At 37.9% G+C, this 21,827-nt stretch overlaps 1 protein-coding gene across 4 annotated transcripts in view; it reads right to left on the minus strand.

Moving 5' to 3' along the window:
- Positions 1-21,827, minus strand: part of ARID4B (AT-rich interaction domain 4B) — a 164,536-nt gene that overhangs the window by 21,886 nt on the left and 120,823 nt on the right. For all 4 annotated transcript variants that reach the window (XR_003116162.1, XM_025361430.1, XM_025361440.1 and 1 more), the window contains 2 exons: positions 8,025-8,109; positions 5,174-5,372 (listed from right to left, as the gene is read on the minus strand). Coding sequence is in view for 3 of the 4 variants with exons in the window: in XM_025361430.1 (XP_025217215.1) it covers positions 5,174-5,372; positions 8,025-8,109 (284 nt within the window). In the remaining variant the exon portion in view is untranslated. The remainder of the gene's footprint in view (positions 1-5,173; positions 5,373-8,024; positions 8,110-21,827) is intronic.

Genomic DNA, 21,827 nt, shown 5'->3' on the forward strand with positions numbered 1-21,827 from the left:
GCTCTTGAAAAATCAAACTAGTTTAATTTTAAAATATTCATAAAAAGGCCAGGCGCAGTGGCTCACACCTGTAATCCCAGCACTTTGGGAGGCTAAGGCAGGTGGATCACAAGGTCAGGAGTTCAAGACCAGCCTGGCCAAGATGCTGAAACCCCATCTCTACTAAAAATACAAAAAATTAGCTGGGCGCGGTGGCAGGCGCCTGTAATCCCAGCTACTCGGGAGGCTGAGGCAGGAGAATCACTTGAACTTTGAAGGTGGGGGTTGCAGCTTGAACTCAGAAGGCGGAGGCTGCAGTGAGCCAAGATCGCACCACTGCACTCCAGCCTAGGCAACACAGTGAGACTCAGTCTCAAAAAAAAAAAAAATTGAAAACTTAAACATTACAGCAAGAAGTCAACAAAAGGATTAAAAGACAAAGCAGATAAAATTTCAAAGAAATAAGAAAAAGACAAAAAAATTAATAAAAAGCAAGAAATTAAAATGTGAGCATATTAGAATATATTACAGAAGGTATAATATCAAATAATGGCTGGCCAAACAAAGATAACAGCCAAGTGCAGTGTCATGCACCTATAACCCTAGCTACCCAGCTACTTGGGAGGCTGAGGCAGGAGGACTGCTTGAGCCTAGAAGTGTGAGAACAGCCTGGGCTGAACATAGTGAAACACAGTCTCAATTAAAAAAAAAATTTAGCGGGGCCAGCACGGTGGCTCATGCCTGTAATCCTAGCACTTTGGGAGGCTGAGAGAGGAAGATCGCTTGAGTTCAGAAGTTTGAGACCAGCCTGGGCAATATAGTGACACCTCATCTCAAAAATAATTATTTTTAAAAATAATAATAATGAATAAAAATTAAAAAGGGAGAGAACAGTAAAATGCAGAAGAGGAAATAATCAAGAAACTCATTCAAAAAAAAACTGCCTAGAACAGAAAGACAGAAGTTGCTAGAATGAAAGAGTCTAGCAAGTAGACACCACAGGGGATGAAAATATACCCACACAAGGCTAAAAAAAGAGAACAGCCAAGTGTGCTATGGATATATCTGTTCTCTTGCTTTGGCCTTGTGTAGATATATTTCAGAGTGAAATTTTTGGACATGAAAAACAAAAGATTCAGGATTCCTAGCAGGGCATGGTGGCTCATGCCAGTAATCCTGGCACTTTGGGAGGCTGAGGTGAGCTGATCACTTGAGGTCAGCAGTTCGAGACCAGCCTGGCTAAAATGGCGAAACTCCATCTCTACTAAAAATACGAAAGTTAGCCAGGTGTGCTGGCAGGCCCCTGCAATCCCACCTACTAGGGAGGCTGAGGCAGGAGAATCACTAGAACCCAGGAGGCAGAGGTTGCAGTAAGCCGAAATTGTGCCACTACACTCCAGCTTGGGCGACAGAGTGAGACTCCATCTCAAAAAAAGAAAAAAAAAAAGATTCCAGAGAGGGAAAAGCAAAAAATAAAGAATAAAACACGTCACACACAAAGAATCAGGAGTTGGAAGAGCTCTGGACTTCACAAAAGCAACACTGGAAGCAAAAAAACAATTCAACACTGCCAATAAAATACTAAACTTCCAATCCAGTCAAACTATGAATAGAATAAAGATATTTGCAAAACTGAATACAAATATTTAAATGCTGCCAATCTCTAAAAATTGCTTCTCATGCATTTGTTCTTAAGAAGCTACTACAAAATGTGCTTCACCAAAATGAAAGTATAGGGGTGGGCAGGAACGTGAGATGCCAAAAACAAAGAAATCCAAGAACTACATTAAAGGAGATCCCTAGAATGGGATCTCCCTAGGAAAATAGCTGTGCAACAGACATAGAGGGAAGCCAGTCCAGACTAGAGCAGGGCTATTTCCAAAGAAAGTCATACTGCAGGCTATTATCATTAAGCTACCTGCTGCCACTGTGTAGTCTTTGAATGCCTGAGTGAACCAGACTGGATTTAAAAATCTGTATTTATCTTGTTTATAAAATTTATATTTATCTTGTTTCAATGAAATTCCAACTCTCCCTTCCATGTCTTATGTGCCACTACCTAGATCAGCTAATGACATCACTTTATCCAGCAGAAACATTCTGACCTACTTGTGAAAAATAGGGGTAAATCACCATAAGCCTAGAATGAGAATATACAGAGTAGTCTGCTACTACGACTGAGCACACTCCCACATAACATCCACTGTGAATGTGTCAGATGTGTCAGATATTCTTTTTTTTTTTTTTTTAAGATGGAGTTTTGCTCTTGCTGCCCAGGCTGGAGTGCAATGATGTGATCTTGACTCACTGCAACCTCTGCCTCCCAGGTTCAAGCGCTTCTCCTGCCTTAGCCTCCCAAGAAGCTGGGATTACAGGCGCCCACCACCACACCCGGCTAATTTTTTTATTATTATTATTTTTAGTAGAGACGGGGTTTCACCATGTTGGCCAGGCTGGTCTCAAACTCCTGACCTCAGGTAATCTGCCCACCTTGGCCTCCAAAAGTGCTGGGATTACAGGCGTGAGCCACCATGCCCCGCCAAATGTGTCAGATATTCTAACTGTAGTGGACCCCTATGTTTACCAGAACTGGCTCATGACCTGTCCAACTGAATTCTCTAGAGGGGCTTTTGTAAACTCTCAGAGAAAGAAGCTAAATCTGAAATCAGAGTATGGCTTAGAATCTCTATTCAGGTAACATTCTCAGAAAGCCTTTAATTGCGCTTTCTTATAAAACTAGGCTTATGCTTGTTACTCAGTTTTTAAAAAACTAAAAAACAGGCTGGGTGCAGTGGCTCACGATTGTAATCCTAACACTTCGGAAGGCTGAGGCAGGTGGATTGGATTGCTTAGTCCAGGAGTTTGAGACAAGCCTGGGCAACATGGTGAAACCCCATCTCTCCAAAAACTACAAAAATTAGCCTGGCATGGTGGCACAGACCTGTAGTTCCAGCTACTTAGGAGGCTGAGGAGGAAAGGTCGCTTGAGCCCAGGAGGTCAAGGCTGCAGTGAGTCATGATAGGACCACTGCACTCCAGCCTGGGCAACAGAGTGAGACTCTGCCTCAAAAACAAAACAAAACAAAACAAAAAAACCACCCTAAAAAAAGGAAGTAAAATAAAAATTACTTAGGAATATAAATACAGATACTTCCATTCTGAAGAAAAGTAAAGCAAGGATTACACAAAAGTCCAGACTATAATTACTTCTGGGAGGAGACATACTACATGTTTAAGTAAATAGTATTTGACAGCTACTGTGGAGACATACTAGTACCCATATTATTACTGTTCTTTAAACTATACATGTATTTTCCATGTACTATTTGCATGTAGGATACATTGGAAAATGTTTTAAAAATCAATTTTAAAATATTGCCCTCATTAGTACAGTGGTGAGTAAACAAATAAAAATATAGTACAGCACTTGGTTTATAAAATAATGAGTTAATATAAACACACATCTACAATAAGAAACAAAACCTAGCTTCTATTACATTCAAAGTATGTAAAAATGAAATATCTTTTAAGTTATAAGAAATGTTACGATATTTTTATGGAGATCCATTCTTTTATCTCATAGATCGGATATGTCCCCTTCCCTGCCAGTCAGATTTAATAAAGCTCCCCTTTAATCCTTATTGCTTTCATTATCTACACTTCATTCTGCCTTAAATACTAAGCAATAATCTCATCATAAAAGAGGTCACGTCAGGTTGGGCGCGGTGGCTCACACCTGTAATACCAGCACTTTGGGAGGCCAAGGCGGGCGGATCACCAGGTCAGGAGATCGAGACCAGCCTGGCTAACATGGTGAAACCCTGTCTCTACTAAAAATACGAAAAATCAGCCAGGCGCGGTGGCCTGTAGTCCCAGCTACTCAGGAGGCTGAGGCAGGAGAATGGCGTGAACCCGGGAGGCGGAGCTTGCAGTGAGCTGAGATCACACCACTGCATTCCAGCCTGGGTGACAAAGCGAGACTCTTTCTCAAAAAAAAAAAAAAAAAGGTCATGTCCAGATGCAGTCACTGCTACCTGTAATGCTAACACTCTGGGGGGCTAAGACAGGCCAACTGCTTGATGCTTGAGCCTAGGAGCTCAAGACGAGCCTGGTCAACAGGGCGAAAGCCCGTCTCTAGAAACAATATAAATATTAGCCGAGAATGGTGGCATGCACCTGCAACCCTAGCTCCTCGGGAGGCTGAGGTGTGAGGATCTTTAGAGTCTGGGAGGTTGAGGCTGAAGTTAGCTGAGATCGTACCACTGTACTCCAACCTAGGCTACAAAATGAGACCCTGTCTCAAAGAAACAGATCATAATAGTCACAATCAGGACAAACAAAGTTTGGTGTTCTTTACAACACAAACTATGCTTTACACTGCAACAGAAAGGATGGTACAGAAAAGATTAAAAAACTAAAGTAACAATGCTAAAAGTTGAATATTAAATGTTAACCAAAATTTGATGGTGCACTTGGATCTACTAGTAACAAAAAATTCAGGGCCTCAATCAATGGCTGATTTTATTTCAAGTACAGGTTGAACATCAAAAATACAAAATCTGAAAAGACTCCAAAATCTTACACTTTTTGAGTGCTGACATGATTCTCAAAGGTAATACTCATTGGAGCATTTCAGATTTAGAATTTTCGGATTTGGCTTGTGGAATGCAAATATTCCAAAATCCAAAAAAAATCTGAAATCCAAAACATTTCTGGTCCCAAGAATTTCAGTTAAGAGATATTCAACCTGTAGGCCGGGCATGGTGGCTCACGCCTGTAATCCCAGCACTTTGGGAGGCCGAGGCAGGCGGATCATGAGGTCAGGAGATCAAGATCATCCTGGCTACCACGGTGAAATCCCGTCTCTACTAAAAATACAAAAAATTAGCCGGGCATGGTGGCGGGCATCTGTAGTACCAGCTACTCGGGAGGCTGAGGCAGGAGAATGGCGTGAACCCGGGAGATGGAGCTTGCAGTGAGCCAAGATCGCACCACTGCACTCCAGCCTGGGTGACAGAGCGAGACTCCATCTCAAAAAAAAAAAAAGAGAGAGATTCAACTTGTAATAAGAGAGCTAACACAATTCTGGTAGAAAAAATAGTAGTTGGTAATGTCACTGAATTACCTTTATAGAATTTGACTCATATAAACTACAATCAAATACCTGCATGCAACAGAACGATTGTTATTTTTACCTTGAAGTCCATTAAGGATCGAAGTAATTTCTATGGATTTAATATGAGCAGTATCAGAGTTTTTGGCATCAGTGAGATCCAGTTTCGATACCATTTCAGGAGATGGATTTGTCTGAAATGGTGGCTTGGATAAGCGCCGAAGTTTACAGTTTTTTGGAGAGTATTTTTCATCTTTGTCTTTTTCTTTGTCTAATTTATTCTAGGTTAAGAAAAAAAAGTATGTCATAATTTATCATAAGGCACTTATTAGAAACAATGTTAATATCCACTTTTAACTCACTGTTATAGAATATATTGTTAAATATTTAACATAAAACGAAAGAATATAAGAAGCCCCTCAAAACAGCCAAAGATTTTTAAAGCTACTTAAGAAAATACTACACAGGATGATCAAAAGGTTTTGTATTTATACTTTAATAATAGGACTCAAATTAGCAATCAGATAGGTGATTAGGACTAGCAAACCTACAACTTACTCTTCAGAATTAAAATCACAATACGTTTAAATTAAATACTAACTAAAAAAAGAAACAACTGCAACCTGGTCATTTCAAAATCTCATTATATGTGGGTTGGGAATGACAAAATTCCAAGTACTTTTGTAAAGTCAAGTCAGGAGCAACCTTCCTACCTCAGTCACATATTAATGTTTTGAGAAAAGATGAGAAATTTTCTCAAATTATTTGTTTACAAATAGATGAGCAGAGGCAGATACATTTCCTGGAAACTACTCTTAAAAATTATTTTGATTTATAGGAAAAATAAGCTCTCTGAAGCTTGAGTTAGCAGTAAACACTATAAATTTTGAGTGAGAGTAATTCTCCTAAGGAGGATACATATCTATTATCATTCCAGATGCAGAGAAGATAAGTTAATTCCTTACATATAATAGATGCCTAAGGGTAGTGGTTCTCCAAGTGTGGTCTCTGGCCCAGTTATATTAGCATCTCTTGCGAACTTGTTAGAAATGCAAACTCCTTGAAACAACCTCAGATCTACTGAATCACAAATGCCCAGAATGAGGCCAAGCAATCTGAGTTTTAAGTAGTCCTCCAAGTGATTCTGAAATGTGTTCAAGAGTGAGATCCACTGCCTTAGGGATCTGAGATTCATTCTCAGACCACACTGAAAAGACATATATGTAAGTAGACTACCATAGCCAATAAATGATTAGTGTTGTTCCAATTTTCCTGTTATTGCCGGCCTTTTCACCACTTCATAATTTATCCCAAAAGTCATAATCTATCCATGCATGCTGAAGGCAGAAATAGTTTCCCCGAGTTCAAGTTCAAATATGGCTTTCAATGTGTATCAGAGGGCAGCCTCAACAATAGTGGCTCTTAGAGTAAGATGAAATACAGTGATGGGGGGGATGTACATTATCAAAATATTACGTAGGAAGCCTTTTCAAAATTCACGTGCCTCTTCCCTCATGACCAGGAGTTTTAATATGCAGGAGGAGAGGCCAAGAACTGAAGAGAGGCAAATACCTAGAAAGAACTCCTTAAGTAATCTATTAGTTTTCCCACCACTATCCTCCACCCTATCTTCCCCACCCTTATCCTCCACCTTACAAATGCTACTCTAAAACTTGATTTGTGTAAAGACATTGGCATTTTTAGTCTCCCTACCCCTAACAGAACTCTTTCAGCACCTAAAAACAATGCTAAATGCAGCATAATTTTCATACCTTCGTGTAAAGAAGGGAAATGAAAAAGGGGTTGGAGAAGTCTTGAGTTGTAACTACTGGGTTGCTACACCGAAAATTTTAAAACACAGACCCAATTTTATAGTGAAAAAAGAATGACCCCTTTAGGGGGGAAGCTTTCATTATTTGGGGCCACTAAAGAAACATTTAGCAGAAAAGTAAATATTAAAAGCATCTCACTTTGAATATGAAGACTGAATTTCAAAATAACTATTAAGCACCTCAACAACATGTACTATTCAAAGTATGTAACAGCCATTAAGAAGATTTTAAAAATTCTAAAACCTAGTCTAACCTAACTTTTAGGAAAATTTAGTCTTAGAATGAATAATTCTATCATACATAAAAGTAACATTAATTTTCCATATGAGCTCCTAAGTAAATCCCCATGGCATTTGTGTGGTTAATAGGATCCTGTGGGGCTGGGTACGGCAGCTCACGCCTGTAATCCTGGCATTTTGGGAGGCCGAGGCAGGTGGATTCCCTAAGGTCAGTAGTTCAAGACCAGCCTGGCCAACATGGTGAAACCCCATCTCTACTAAAAATACAAAAATTAGCCAGGTGTGGTGGTGTGTGCCTATAATCCCAGCTAGTCGGGAGGCTGAGGCATGAGAATCGCTTGAACCGGGAGGTGAAGGTTGCAGTGAGCCGAGGTTGCACCACTGTACTCCAGCCGGGGCGACAGAGCGAGACTCTTGTCTCAAACAAACAAACAAACAAAATCTTGTGAAAATATTCTAAGCCACTAACTATAATCAGATAAAGATGAAGAGAAAAAGGAGTTGCCAGATAGCCTTTTCTTCCTTGGAATGGTTTACAGCTATAATAATAACCTATGTCTTCAAGCCACACTGCCTTATGGCTCCTGGTTGGGAACCAGAGGGGAAGGAAATGGCAAAAATGGATAAATAAAATGTGGTTGAGTGGCTTTATATAATGTTGCGACTGAAAAAGTCTCAAAGATCATTCAGTACTGTTTCTAAAATGCTTTCCCTAACCTGACAAAATTAATTATATACAAATCTAGCATTTGAAAAATGTGCTATTTCAATAAAGTGTAACACTAACATGTATTTAATTGAATCATTTGCAGGAAAACTTCTTTTAAAGAGCTAATAGTGTGTAGTAAAACCAAGCACTTACCTTTATTTTCTTCCGATGTTTTATCTTTGGCACATTTTTATCAGCAGGTCTTACTATTTTATCTGCTTTAATCCATTCATCGTATCTAAAATAAAAGGAAATATAAATATGTACAATATACACCACAGAAATAACCTATGCCATATTAAAGAGAAACTCATATAGAATCATGACATTTGAGAAGGGAAAGAACCTTGGAAATCATCTCAGCATCCTGGTTTGAAGAGCAAGCTACCAAGGCACAAAGAGAAGGATGTAATAACTTGCCCATGGACATAAAGTTAGCTACTGGCCGAGCCAAGACTAGAGAGCATGATCTCACGATTCCTCAACTAGCACTGCTTATTCAGCTACAACAAAGAGAAACTGAATCTCTATAGTAAGTATTAAGATAAATCACCGTATTTTCTACATTTTGTTTTACTTTGTTTTGTTCTTAAGCAGCAGGTAGGCAATTTTTATCTAGACACATCAGAAAGCTAAGGTAATAGCTTCAGTTTTAAATGGCATTGTGTAAAAGAAAAGCACTGTATTATGGCCGGGAGCAGTAGTTCATGCCTGTAATCCTAGCACTTTTGGGAGTCCGAGGCGGGCAGATCATGAAGTCAGGAGATTGAGACCATCCTGGCTAACATGGTGAAATCCCGTCTCTACTAAAAATACAAAAAATTAGCCGGGCGTGGTGGTGGGCACCTGTAGTCCCAGCTAATCGGGAGGCTGAGGCAGGAGAATCGCGTGAACCCAGGAGGTGGAACTTGCAGTGAGCAGAGATTGCGCCACTGTACATCAGCCTGAGCGACAGAGCGAGACTCCATCTCAAAAAAAAAAAAAAAAAAAAAAAAGGCACCGTATTATAACGTATAGATAATGCAAAATCAACTAGAAAAAAAAATGCTTGCTCATAAAATACTAGAAAAACATTACTCTGTAAAGTTTTTCAGTATTCTGAAATGCTTCCTACATGTACAGACAGCTGAGTCAACAGTTGTGATGGCCTCTTGATTCAATGCTGATAGTCTTCGCAGTTTCATAGGGTGCAAGCTACTATTAACTGCAATAAAACTATTTGTTTAAAGCAAAAAAAAAAAGAATGACAGTTTCTTCATCCTTCATTCATTCAATAAGTATGACAGCTAGAAGAAGTAAACATTAAAAATGAATTGACATTCTCTTCTTGTGTTCAAAGTTACACACATTACTCACAGAAAACAGAAAACTCGCTGGTATTTTTAACTCTAGAACACGGACACCTGAAAACGAGCTTTTAAATTAAAATGTCCTCATTGTTAGAGGTATTAAAAGGAAGTAACAAAGTCCCCAAATCAAGAAGTAAACTGACCAATAAATTATATTCTTACTCTAGCACAGGCCTGGAAAGTATCTGTAGCAAACTCCTGGGCGGTTATTCCGCTGGTACAAACTACTGGCTTGTAGCCAGAAAAGCTGAGGATTCATCCCCATGCAAGGGGTTCTGTTTATATGCTGGAAGATGCTGAGGGCCGTAATAAGAATAAGAGGGAATGGAATGAGCTTTAGGACAGACTTAACATAATCCCTGCTTACTAGTTATGTGGTCCTGATCAAAACTCATTCTCAGTCCAAGGCTTAGTTTACTTCTGTATAAAATAAGACTACAATTTAAAAATAAAATAAAAAATAATGCTACGTATCATATATGGGTTTTTTTTGATAGAAATATATGGTAAGTACAGGTGTAAGTACAAATATATGATAAGTACGTTGAAAAGCTTTAAAGCAAGTGTTCTTCTACTAAACACACTCCTTTTGGTACTTACACCTGGCACTGTAGCACCCATCTATATATTTGCAGCAGTACTTCTACCTTTCCTGTTAATACCAAGAATTGTATAATGCTTAGGAAAGCAATTTACTTCCTTCCAAAATTGGGGGCATGGTGGGAAACAAAAACACCTCCATCCTCTGCAAATTTCAATATGAACTCCTAGAAGTTGCTCTATTAGAATAGCTATGGAAAGAAGTCCAGATAGCAACTTTGTTTTTAAAAGAAAATAAAACAAGCTTTCTAAGTTTTTATGAGAGAAACTGAAGTCAGCTCATGATGGCTGCACATAACATTAATGCGGGCTAAACAAAGTTATAATCGGCCGGGCGCAGTGGCTCAAGCCTGTAATCCCAGCACTTTGGGAGGCCGAGACGGGCGGATCACGAGGTCAAGAAATCGAGACCATCCTGGTTAACACAGTGAAACCCCATCTCTACTAAAAAATACAAAAAACTAGCCGGGCGAGGTGGCGGACGCCTGTAGTCCCAGCTACTCGGGAGGCTGAGGCAGGAGAATGGCGTAAACCTGGGAGACGGAGCTTGCAGTGAGCTGAGATCCGGCCACTGCACTCCAGCCTGGGCGACAGAGCGAGACTCCATCTCAAAAAAAAAAAAAACAACAAAGTTCTAATCATGTTTTACCTTTCTTAACCAAAGGCTATCTGTTCTGTAGCGAGTTTTATACCAGACATTTTTTACTATCAATAAAAAAACTGACTCAATTCAACCTGGATTTTGTTATCAATTATATTTTGAAGTAGCATAAAATAGTAGTTTTCAATTTAAGAATACATACATGATATTGTACATTTGTATATTTTACCTGCCTCACCCAACACATCAAACAAGGAAAAACAGTTACTGCCTCATGGGTAAGGCATTACACTGTGATAAAGGAAGATTCCTTTATTACTCAGAGATAATGTATGTTGTTTAAATTCTCCTAAGAACAAGGTGGCAAGAATATATACATAAATAATAAAATAATGGATGCTTGGCATGGTACAGGCTGGGGCCCATTGCCTAAGCTCCATAAATCCTACATAGTAATCATGTTCTCTTCTACTCAATTATAAAAAAAAAGGACGGTACAAGAGGACTGGATGTCAGAAAAATGTTGAGTAGTGACTTTAGGTGTCAAACATGTGTTGGAGCAGGCAGGACACACACAAAAAAATAAATTATTAAATTAGATGAAATTAACTACATACATAGTTCTAATAAAGAGTATGGCCTTACTATTCTGGAAAAATTTTGTTTTGCAATTCTCATGGGGCTGGGCGCAGTGGCTCATGCCTGTAATCCCAACACTTTGGAAGGCTGAGGTGGGCAGATTACCTGAGGTCAGGAGTTCGAGACCAGCCTGGCCAACATGGTGAAACCCCGTCTCTACAAAAACACAAAAATTAGCCAGGCATGATGGCGCACTCCTGTAATCCTAGCTACTCAGGAGGCTGAGGCTGGATAATTGCTTGAACCCGGGAGGTGGGGGTTGCAGTGAGCTGAGATCGCGCCATTGCACTCCAGCCCAGGTGAGAGCGCAAGACTCCATCTCAAGAAACAAAACAAAAAAATTCTCATGGAATATTCTGTATAGTTTTAAGAAATTCCTTGAAAACTTACTATAGAGTAATAATGTAAGCTAACAGCAAACAATGTATAATAATATATTTATAGCTCTAACTTACAGATATATAAGTATTAGCTAAAATTATGACTCTTCTGTTATTTGACTTCTTTTTATTCTACTTTCTCAGTGCTTTTATTTGTTTATTCAGGTATTCCCTTGTTTAGACACTAAGCTTTTGCATTTTTTTTTTTACCTGGCCAGTTATGCTCTTTGTATAAAATACAGTTACACAGTATTGTTACTGTCATCAAAACTAATAACTTTTAGAACTAGAGTATATCTTAAAAATTTATCAGGGACTTTATTTCACAAGTTAAGAAATTCCAACAATGAAAGTGAATTAGAGTGCTTGCCAAAAAGCACCCCTGTGGAGAATTAGAGAAGAGAAGGAAATAGACTGTCCGTTAAAAGATTCTAACACGAAAATAACGGTAGGGGGCATTCCAGGCCCTATTCAGACTAAGCTTCATGAAGAGTGGGAAATCAGTGACATAAAGAGGAAGAAAAGGTGAAAATAACATGTGAGAATTTTGGTTGAGGAAGCTTTTTCAAATTACAAATGTCCTTACCAAATACAAGCTGAGACTACTGACACAAACATATTGGCAGACAAGAATTTCAAAACCTAATGAGATTTTAAATAGCATTTTAGTTGTCTGACAGATGTTACAAGAAATACAAAGATGGTCAAAAGATTAAATAACTACAATGGATCATTGTTTTTAAAAATAAGAAATGTTCCTTCTGTGTATGTAATTACCCATTAGATGTTACCTAAGTGTTCCTTCCATTTTCTCTACAGGATATTTTCAAAGAATAGGGAAAACACACACACACACACACACACACACACACACGCACACACAAATTCATGTGGGGAGGCTGGGCATGGTGGCTCACACCTGTAATTCCAGAACTATGGGAGGCCCAGACAGGCAGATCACCTGAGGCCAGGAGTTCGAGACCAGCCTGGCCAACATGGTGAAACTCCGTCTCTAACAAAAAGATAAAAATTAGGCTGGGTGCAGTGGCTCATGCCTGTAATCCCAGCACTTTGAGAGGCCATGGTGGGAAGATCATGAGGCCAGGAGTTCGAGACCAGCCTGGCCAACATGGTGAAACCGTATCTCTACTAAAAATACAAAAATCAGCCAGCCGTGGTAGCGGGCGCCCGTAGTCCCAGCTACTTGGGACGCTAAGGCAGGAGAATAGCTCGAACCCGAGAGGCGGAGGTTGCAGTGAGCTGAGATCACGTGCGCTATGGCACTCTAGCCTGGGTGGCAGAGTAAGACTCATCTCAAAAAATAAAAAAAAATTCATGTGGGGAAAAACTCTACATGAAAACCCCACATTTCCTACAGACATTACAATTATTTAAGAAAGAACTAAACTGGCATAATTACTGGTGCCAATTAATTTACAAAAGTAATATTAGTGTGTAAGATTTCTCATTCCTTACCAAGGAAGCACAGGCTTGAAAGAAGAAAGCTTACTTCAGAACTACAACAAAAAGTTTACAGTTAATCCTTTCTTCTTTATAAATTTAGACTTTTAAAAATACAGTATATGTAGTATATATTAAAAAGAGACAACACCAAATTTACCTTAGACATAATAGATAATAGTCAATGCAGATAGAAAATAGGAAATTTTAGCTCAAGTTCACATATCCTGAATTTCATAAAAAATTAAAATAGGCCAGACCCAGTGGCTCATGCCTGTAATCCTAGCACTTTGGGAGGCTGAGGAGGGCAGATCACAAGATCAGGAGTTCAAGACCAGCCTGGCCAACATAGTGAAACCCCGTCTCTAAGAAAAATACAAAAAAAAATTAGCCAGATATGGTGGCAGGCACCTGTAATCCCAGCTACTTGGGAGGCTGAGGCAGCAGAATCACTTGAACCTGGGAGGCAGAGGTGGCAGTGAGCCAAGATCACACCACTGCACTCCAGCCTGGGCGACACAGCAAGGCTCCAGCTCAAATAAAATAAAATAAATAACCGTAAAGGAAGTGGCAAAGAGTGAAACTGCAGCTAAGATACAGAAGGCCATAAAATATTTCTCAACTTCTCCTTGGGGTACCATGTCAAGTAAGATATCTATTCATCCCTGAAAGTACCTTCTTAAGGAATATGAGAATCTTTTTTTTTTCTTCTTCTTCTTCTTCATATAGCGTCTCCATTGCCCAGGCTAGAGTGCAGTAGAGCCATCCTGGCTCACTGCAGCCTTGACCTACCAGTATCAATTGTCCCACTTCAGACTCCTGAATAGTTGGGACTCCAGGCATGCACCACCACACCTGGATAATTTTTTTGTATTTTGTAGAAAAAGGATGTCACTATGTTTCTCAGGCTGGTCTCAAACTCCTGGGCTCTAGTGATTCGCCCACCTTGGCCTCCCAAAGTGCTGGGATTATAGGTGTGAGCCACCGTGTCTGACAGAATACAATAATCTTAGTAAGTCAGTTAAATACAAACCTTTTGGTTTGAAAATGCTTCCAGACCAGCCTGGCCAACACAGCGAAACCTCACCTCTACTAAAAATACAAAAATCAGCTGGGCATGGTGGCACATGCCTGTAATCTCAGCTCCTAAGGAGGCTGAGGCAGGAGAATCACTTCAACCCAGAAGGCAGAGGTTGCAGTGAGCCAAGATTGCACTACTGCACTATAGCCTGGGCAACAGAGCGAGACTCTGTCCCAAAAACATATGTAAAATAAAATAAAATACATTGTCTTGCAATTTTAGATTCAAGCAATGCAGTTTTCTGAAAATGAGAAAATTGAGGTAGACTGGGTTGTATTTTTTATATATATATAATATAAACATATATATACAGTCCAGGATAGTTTATCTATCCTGGCTTTAACTGGTCTTAACCTTTAGGAATTACGATTACAAGATCATAATTGGCCTTTTCACAACAGGAAATAAATTAATTTTGCAGGGCACAAGGGAAAGAGCATTACTAAAAAGCTTCCATTTAAAAAGAAATACTGAAACAAAAAGTATTGAAACAAATATTAAAAAAAATATTGAGTTAGAAAATTAAGACAGTGATTAGCCTATGCTTTTTCAATTCAGTTATCAATACAGTCAATATAATTAATTCTACAGATGGAATCTAAACAAGTATCTCATTGAATATTTATCTAAAGTACTAAGGAAAATATTTCCAAGGTATATATATATGACTTGTCTGAGAATATTTCTATTGAGATCACTTAACATTCAACTAACAAACAAACACAAAAGAACATATGCATGATAAACTCATTTAACTTCTGAAGATCTAATATGTTCCCTGACCTACATAAAATGAAGTAGAATGAAATTTTTATTTTTATTTTTATTTTTTTTTTAGATGGAGTCTTGCTCTGTCACCCTGGCTGGAGTGCAATGGTGCGATCTCAGCTCACTGCAACCTCCGCCTCTCAGGTTCAAGTGATTCTCCTGCCTCAGCTTCCCAAGCAGCTGGGATTACAGGTGTATGCCACCACATCCGGCTGATTTTTGTATTTTTAGTAGACACTGGGTTTTGCCATGTTGGCCAGGCTGGTCTTGAACTCCTGACCTTAGGTGATCTGCCCCCCTCGGCCTCTTAAAGTGCTGGGATTACAGGCATGAACCACCATGCCTGGCCGTAGAATGAAAAATTATATGAGACTCCAAGACTGTAAGTACACATGTGGACGTATTCATCTGACAAACACCTCTTAGGTACCTATTATGTAATAACAGAGTCTGCACTAGGCACTGGGTACTCAGCAATGAATCAACAAACAGCTCTTGTCTGCGAGGAGCTTACAATTCAACAAAAGAAGACAACACTAAACAGTAATGACAAATTTTGTATACAAACCTGAAACTTTCTGAAAGAAACCCACCATACAAATATTTGATTTTTCAAATGTTTAAAAATATTCATACAAAGCTAAAAGATACCATTCAGAGACCATAGCATACTTGCTCTCACCACAGAAAAATAGGATTTCTAAAAAGAAAACTTTATGGCTTTTGTATGGATGCACTGGCAAATTATGTAAGAAATCATTCCGTAATAATATAAACAGAAAAGAACGTTAATCGATCAGATATACTACCAAAATGGTTAATATGCCCACATCAGTTCAGCTTTTGGTTCTTCCTAAACCCAATTTTAAAAGAAATATTATCAGCATATAGTTAATATATACCTAAAAAGCACAGTCTTAGAGATTTAAAAATATATAGCATGCAGAATAAAAGTATTTTAAAAATAACTTAAGTAAAATCAAATTAATGTAATACTTAAAACCTCACTCTTTGAAATATGTATAGATTATAAGATAAAAATCTAATAACCAATCATGAAGCAAATGTTAAAATCATCTATACTTTGTTTTCTATAATGAATAGATTCATTTAATAATTGTTGCACAATATGTATTTTATATCTTGCCTCTCTATAATCAAAAAAGTTAATGTATGTCATATAATTAACTTATTAGGTTTTTTTGTTTTTTTTTTTTTAAATTGAGACAGAGTCTCGCTCTGTAACCCAGGCTGGAGTGCAGTCGTGTGATCTCTGCTCACTGCAAGCTCCGCCTCCCGGGCTCACGCCATTCTCCTGCACGCCATTCTCCTGCCTCAGCCTCCCGAGTAGTTGGGACTACAGGCAACTGCCACCATGCCCGGCTAATTTTTTGTACTTTTAGTAGAGACGGGGTTTCATCGTGTTAGCCAGGATGGTCTCGATCTCCCACCTTCATGATCTGCCAGCCTTGGCCCCTCAAAGTGCTGGGATTACAGGCATAAGCCACCACGCCCGGCCAACTTATTTAGTTTTTAAGAACCTCACATCTAAAGTGGAAATTTGTGCTGTTTTAGTAAGGAAAGGGATTTCCCCTCCTGAATTAAATAAAAGTATGACAAAATAATAGAAAAAAACACCAAGTCAAAATAAAAAGCAGTGTTGTTATTAATTATAAATTTCATAAGCAATTTTATCAATATTTATCTACTGTATGAATTTTATATAATCTCAATTTATATGTATTTTAATCTGAATATCTAAAATAAGACTTATGAAAATAACTGATCACAACTAATACTTTTAATAATGTACCTATAATAAAATGAAACAAAAAAGTAGTATATTATTCAAAAATAAAATTCCTGCCGGGTACAGTGGCTCACACCTGTAATCCTAACATTTTGGGAGGCCGAGGCAAGCGGATTATGAGGTCAGGATTTCAAGACCAGCCTGACCAGCATGGTGAAACCTCATCTCTCCTAAAAATACAAAAATTAGCCGGGCATGGTGGCACACGCCTGTAATCCCAGCTACTTGGGAGGCTGAGGCAGGAGAATTGCTTGAACCCAAAAGGCGGAGGCTGCAGTGGGCCAAGATCGTGCCACTGCACTCTAGCCTGAGCAACGGAACGAGACTCTGCCTCAAACTAAACTAAACTAAACTAAAATAAAAACAAAATAAAATTCCTAAGTATGATATAAACATTTCATATTTCTACTTCATATAACACTTAAATCTACATCAGAGAGACAGGAATGGTATTCCTCATACTTAAGAATATAACAGCAGAATGATAGAACCATGAATTAAAATTATAGCATAGTCATATTTAAGAGTTGACATAAACAGCTCAACGGAATGGTATAGTAATTATATCAATAGGTTTTCCCAAGCAATATAACTCTATAAAATGAAACTGAAGTATAGGTCTTTAGGCAGAGGTAATATGTAATAATAAGAACACGAATACAGCATTTTACCAAAGCTTACAAAGACAACTGCAAATGGTTAACTGTGGCATTAATTGCATATTATAATGCAGATGCTAAGTTTTTTTAATTCCCCAAAAGTATACTCTGTTAATATTTGATAAATGTATGGAATTAGTTATTTGTGCATACTTAGACAAAAACATCAATGTACCTGCCAATCTACAAAACTACTCAATGAAACAGGTCTAAGTTTAGTAAACACTCTTAAGATGAATACACAAAGAAAAATTAAAGCCCATTTGAGTACAACACATAACTGAATTATCATCTCTTTTTCATGAAGGAAATGTTTATGTTCATTTGTACTCAAAAACTATGGTTAACTCAAAAGTCACTCTCTTTTAATACAAATTTACAGATAATGGAAACCACTGTCAAATGGTCATTTTATAGGCCTGTGACTTCTGTACTATAGAAACAAGGCAGACAATTTCCTAGGGTACCTTGCTTTCTAACATTACCAGGACAATTATTTCAAAGAAGATGAGTAGAACAACTCTGTACTCTATTTCAATATTCCTAAATCCAATGGCATACACAACTGAAGTATAGCAGGGATCAGATTACATGGAAGTAAAAGAAAAAAGAAAAAAAATGAAGGACACAAAACATTTTAGAGCAGGAAAGAACAAAGCAATTAAGTTGAAAAGTGACATTAAAAATTTTTTAAGGACAAAAGGAGACTAAGAATAGCTAAAAAGTCACAGAAAATTATTATTTCCAATCAAATTCATTCCAGTCTCTCAGTCTCGACTCCATTTTGTTCGCTAAGAGATAGGCTCTTTATGTAACCCAAAGAGGTCACATATATCATATACAAATATGAACTCAAATTAGATCAAAGATGTAAACATTATAGCTAAAACTATGAAGTTCTTAGAAGAAAACGTACAGGAAGATCTTCAGAACACTGGATTTGGCAATGTTTCTTTGGAAATAACATCAAAAGCAGAGGCAACAAAAGAAACATTTGCAAATCACGTATCTGGTAAGGGAATAACATCTAGAATATATGAAGAATTACAATTCAACGACAACAAAACAACTGACCAATTCAAAAATGGCAAAAACTTGAAGGGACGTTCCTCTAAAGAAGATATACAAATGGCTAATAAGTACAAGAAAAATGTTCAACTCTAGTCATTAGGCAAACGCAAATCAAAGCAGAGTGAGACACTAATTCACACTCTCTAGAATGGCTATAACCTCCCAATTTTTTTAAATAGAGAATAACAAGTGTTGGCAAGGCTGTAGAGAAACTGGAACCCTAACACATTGCTGGTGAGAATGTAAAACGGTGTCGTCTCTGTGGAAAAGTCTGACAGTTCCTCAGAAAGTGAAACACAAAGTTATATATAAATGAAGTGAGAAGCAGCTCCAGTGAGAGGGTCAAGCCATATCTATCCCAATCCCCTATTATAGGTATCGCTTTAAAAAAACCAATGACCCAGTGGCTTTTATTTGAATTTTAACTTCTGCTCTACTTCCATTTTGTTGTCGGGAGGTCCAATTTAGATCAACATTCATTTAGTACTTACCATATGCCAAATGAATACTTTTCTAGATGTGGTAAGTGATATTAGGAGAATAGATATGAAACAGAAATTTTTTTCATATTTTAAAATTAAGTGCAGTTTTGTAATAATACATAATGTAGTCCTGATGTAGAAAGCTTGAATGATGAAGAAAAAAAGAAAAGGAGGGGGAGGAGAGTTGAAGGGAAAGAATTTACCCAGAGTCCTAGGTGAAAGTTATATTCCAGGAGATCAAATTCCTCTGGCTCAGAAAAATAATTCAGAAAAATTTAGTATGAGAATTGTGACTCAAGTGAGTATTGGAAAAATAGGAACAGAAACAACAACAAAAAAATGTTAAATGGGTATCAGAAAGAAACAGGGGAACAATTAGAAGGGAGAAAACACACAAAGATGAGGAAGAGACAAAAGATAATTGAGGAGTGGTTTCTCAATTTTGAGAAAGAAAGAGAGAAAGAAAAGGAAAATAAACAAGAAAAATGGTTGTAGCTGGAGCAGCTGGAGCCCAAGCAAAGCATATTACGGACGGAGTGATCAACTGACTGTTATGCCACTGATAAGGCACGTAAGAGGGCAAGAAAAGCAGGAGGAATTTATCTACAAAGGGTCACTAGTGTTCCTGGTAAGAACAGTTGTGGAGACACAGTGAACAAAAGGTTGATGAGAGTGGGTTTACACAGAAAAAGGAGAGAAACTGAATAACAAGTGTAGGTAACTTTCAAACAGTTCTCCTGAATGAAAATAGAGCCAAGAAATGTCACAATAGAAGTCAGGCTCCAGAAAAGATTTTCCTTGAGATAGGACAAATAACCACAAATCTCTAAGTAGTGGGAATGACTTAGAACAGAACAAGAAAATGGGCCATGTCTTCAATCAGGCAAGAAGGGATGGTTATGAAGACTGGCTTCAGACAGTAGCATGATTGTGTATCTATATAGCTAAAGATGAAAACACAGAGAATGTGGCAGCAAATGCAGTTAGATAGGCAGATCTAATGAAGTGTGTAGAAATGTTTTTCTTGTTTCTCTCAGCAGGTACAAAGCAAGGTCACCAGCTGAAAATGAGGATAGGGAAGAGATGTTGGGGATGTGAAGACATAAGCAGCAGTATGAAAGTTTTCTAAGAAACTAGGAGAGTGAATGGAAGAAGGACATAAAGAATTAAGGACACACTTGAGGTTCACAGTTATGAATTTAAAATAAGAACAGTCATTGTGATTGCTTGCTTTACTCCAACCAGGATCAGCTGCACAGGTGCAGGCAAGGAGCAGGAGGGTTAGATTTAATCAAGGTTCTTGTGGTTTTGTCAGATGAGTACTATAAAGCAAAAGGAGAGAAAAATAAGAGCTGGAGTCAAAAGAAGTGATTATTAAAAGAAATAATAAATGCCAGTGAATGTAAGCAATATCAAGGGAAGATTGAGTGCATTAAGTGGGGTGGAGACGTAAAGGGTGGTAGGATCAACAGACTGTCAATCTTGCTGGGGTTAACTGTCATGCCTGGGACTATGAATTCTCTAATAAGGACCACTTCTCAGTATCTTTGGTGACAAGCACAGTATTTGGCACACAGTGGATATTCAACTTATGTTTGGAAAATAAAGGAATAAAGTGTGAAAAAAGCAACTGAACAATGGCAAAAAGTAGCATTGAACCTACTTATTTGTGAAAGCCTTTTACCAGGTTTTTTCAACCCCTAACTCATTCCCTCCTAAGGAGGATTTAATTTGTTTGGAGAAAATATTTTTAAAATGTAACACATTTTTTACTTCAAATAATATATTTAGCATAATTTAGTTTATTTTCAGTTCTCTATAACTGTTAACACGAACTAGAACCATTGTGGCTTATTTAAGAGTTTTACAACTGAAGTTTTACAGTGTCTCTTTTACTTTTGTGTTCCCATTAACACAGCTGGTGATCTGCAACATAGAAAAAATTATTCTCTAACTAAATGTGCAACTCTTTGATTACAGTAAGCCAAGTTGGAAATGAGCAGAGAAAATTCAATCAACATTATATACTATTACAAAATATTCATGTATTTTAAATTCCACACCAATTAGTCTAGATAGTTTCACTCAGTTGTTTGTTACTAAACAAGGAAATCCAACACACTCAACCAGTTTTACGGCATGTTAATTTCAATGTGTACCCTTACTTTCAAAAAATCAATCCCATATTTACGACACGACTCGACACGACTTAGAAACTTGAGAGTGAAAAGGATCAATTAGATAATTATGTTAAGATTCTCTATAAAATATTAACATCACTAAGAAAAGTTAAACGTAACAGAGAGCCTACTATTAAAAACTACTTAAGCAGGATTAAAATTTTTTTAAATGTATGGGGACATTTTTAAAAGACTAAAAGAGAACACACTATAATATTAATTATTTTATCTTTCTTTTTTCTTTTCTTTTTTTTTGTTTTTGAGATGGAGTTTCGTTCTTGGTGCCCAGGCTGGAGTGCAACGGCACAATCTCAGCTCCGCAACCTCTGCCTCCCAGGTTCAAGCGATTCTCCTGCCTCAGACTCCCAAGTAGCTGGGATTATAGGCATGTGCTTCCATGCCTGGCTAATTTTGTATTTTTTTTTTTAGCAGAGACGGGGTTTCTCCATACTGGTCAGGCTGGTCTCGAACTCCCGATCTCAGGTGATCCGCCCACCTCGGCTTCCCAAAGTGCTGGGATTACAGGTGGGAGACACCGTGCCTGGCCAGCAATAATTTTATCTTTCTACCTTTAAGTATTTTCTCATTTTTCTAAATTGTTATTTTTAGAAGAGTTTAAAAATATAATTTATGAGCCTACTCCAAACATTCCTAGTGCTTGGTGACACAGTAAGTAATAGAGTGCTAAACAATAATTTTAGATACTATCACTGCATCAGAAAACTTTTGTAAAAGTATTATACTATTTGTGGTTAAAGAGTTCAAGTCCTTTCCAGTCAATGTGGTGTGAACATGTTAAAATACGACTTTTTTTCATCACAGTAGTAGAAAACAAACTTGCCCAAATGTTAACCTTTGTATAACAAAAATCAACA

This window comes from Theropithecus gelada, chromosome 1, assembly GCF_003255815.1.
Source record: "Theropithecus gelada isolate Dixy chromosome 1, Tgel_1.0, whole genome shotgun sequence".
Taxonomy (NCBI): domain Eukaryota; kingdom Metazoa; phylum Chordata; class Mammalia; order Primates; family Cercopithecidae; genus Theropithecus; species Theropithecus gelada.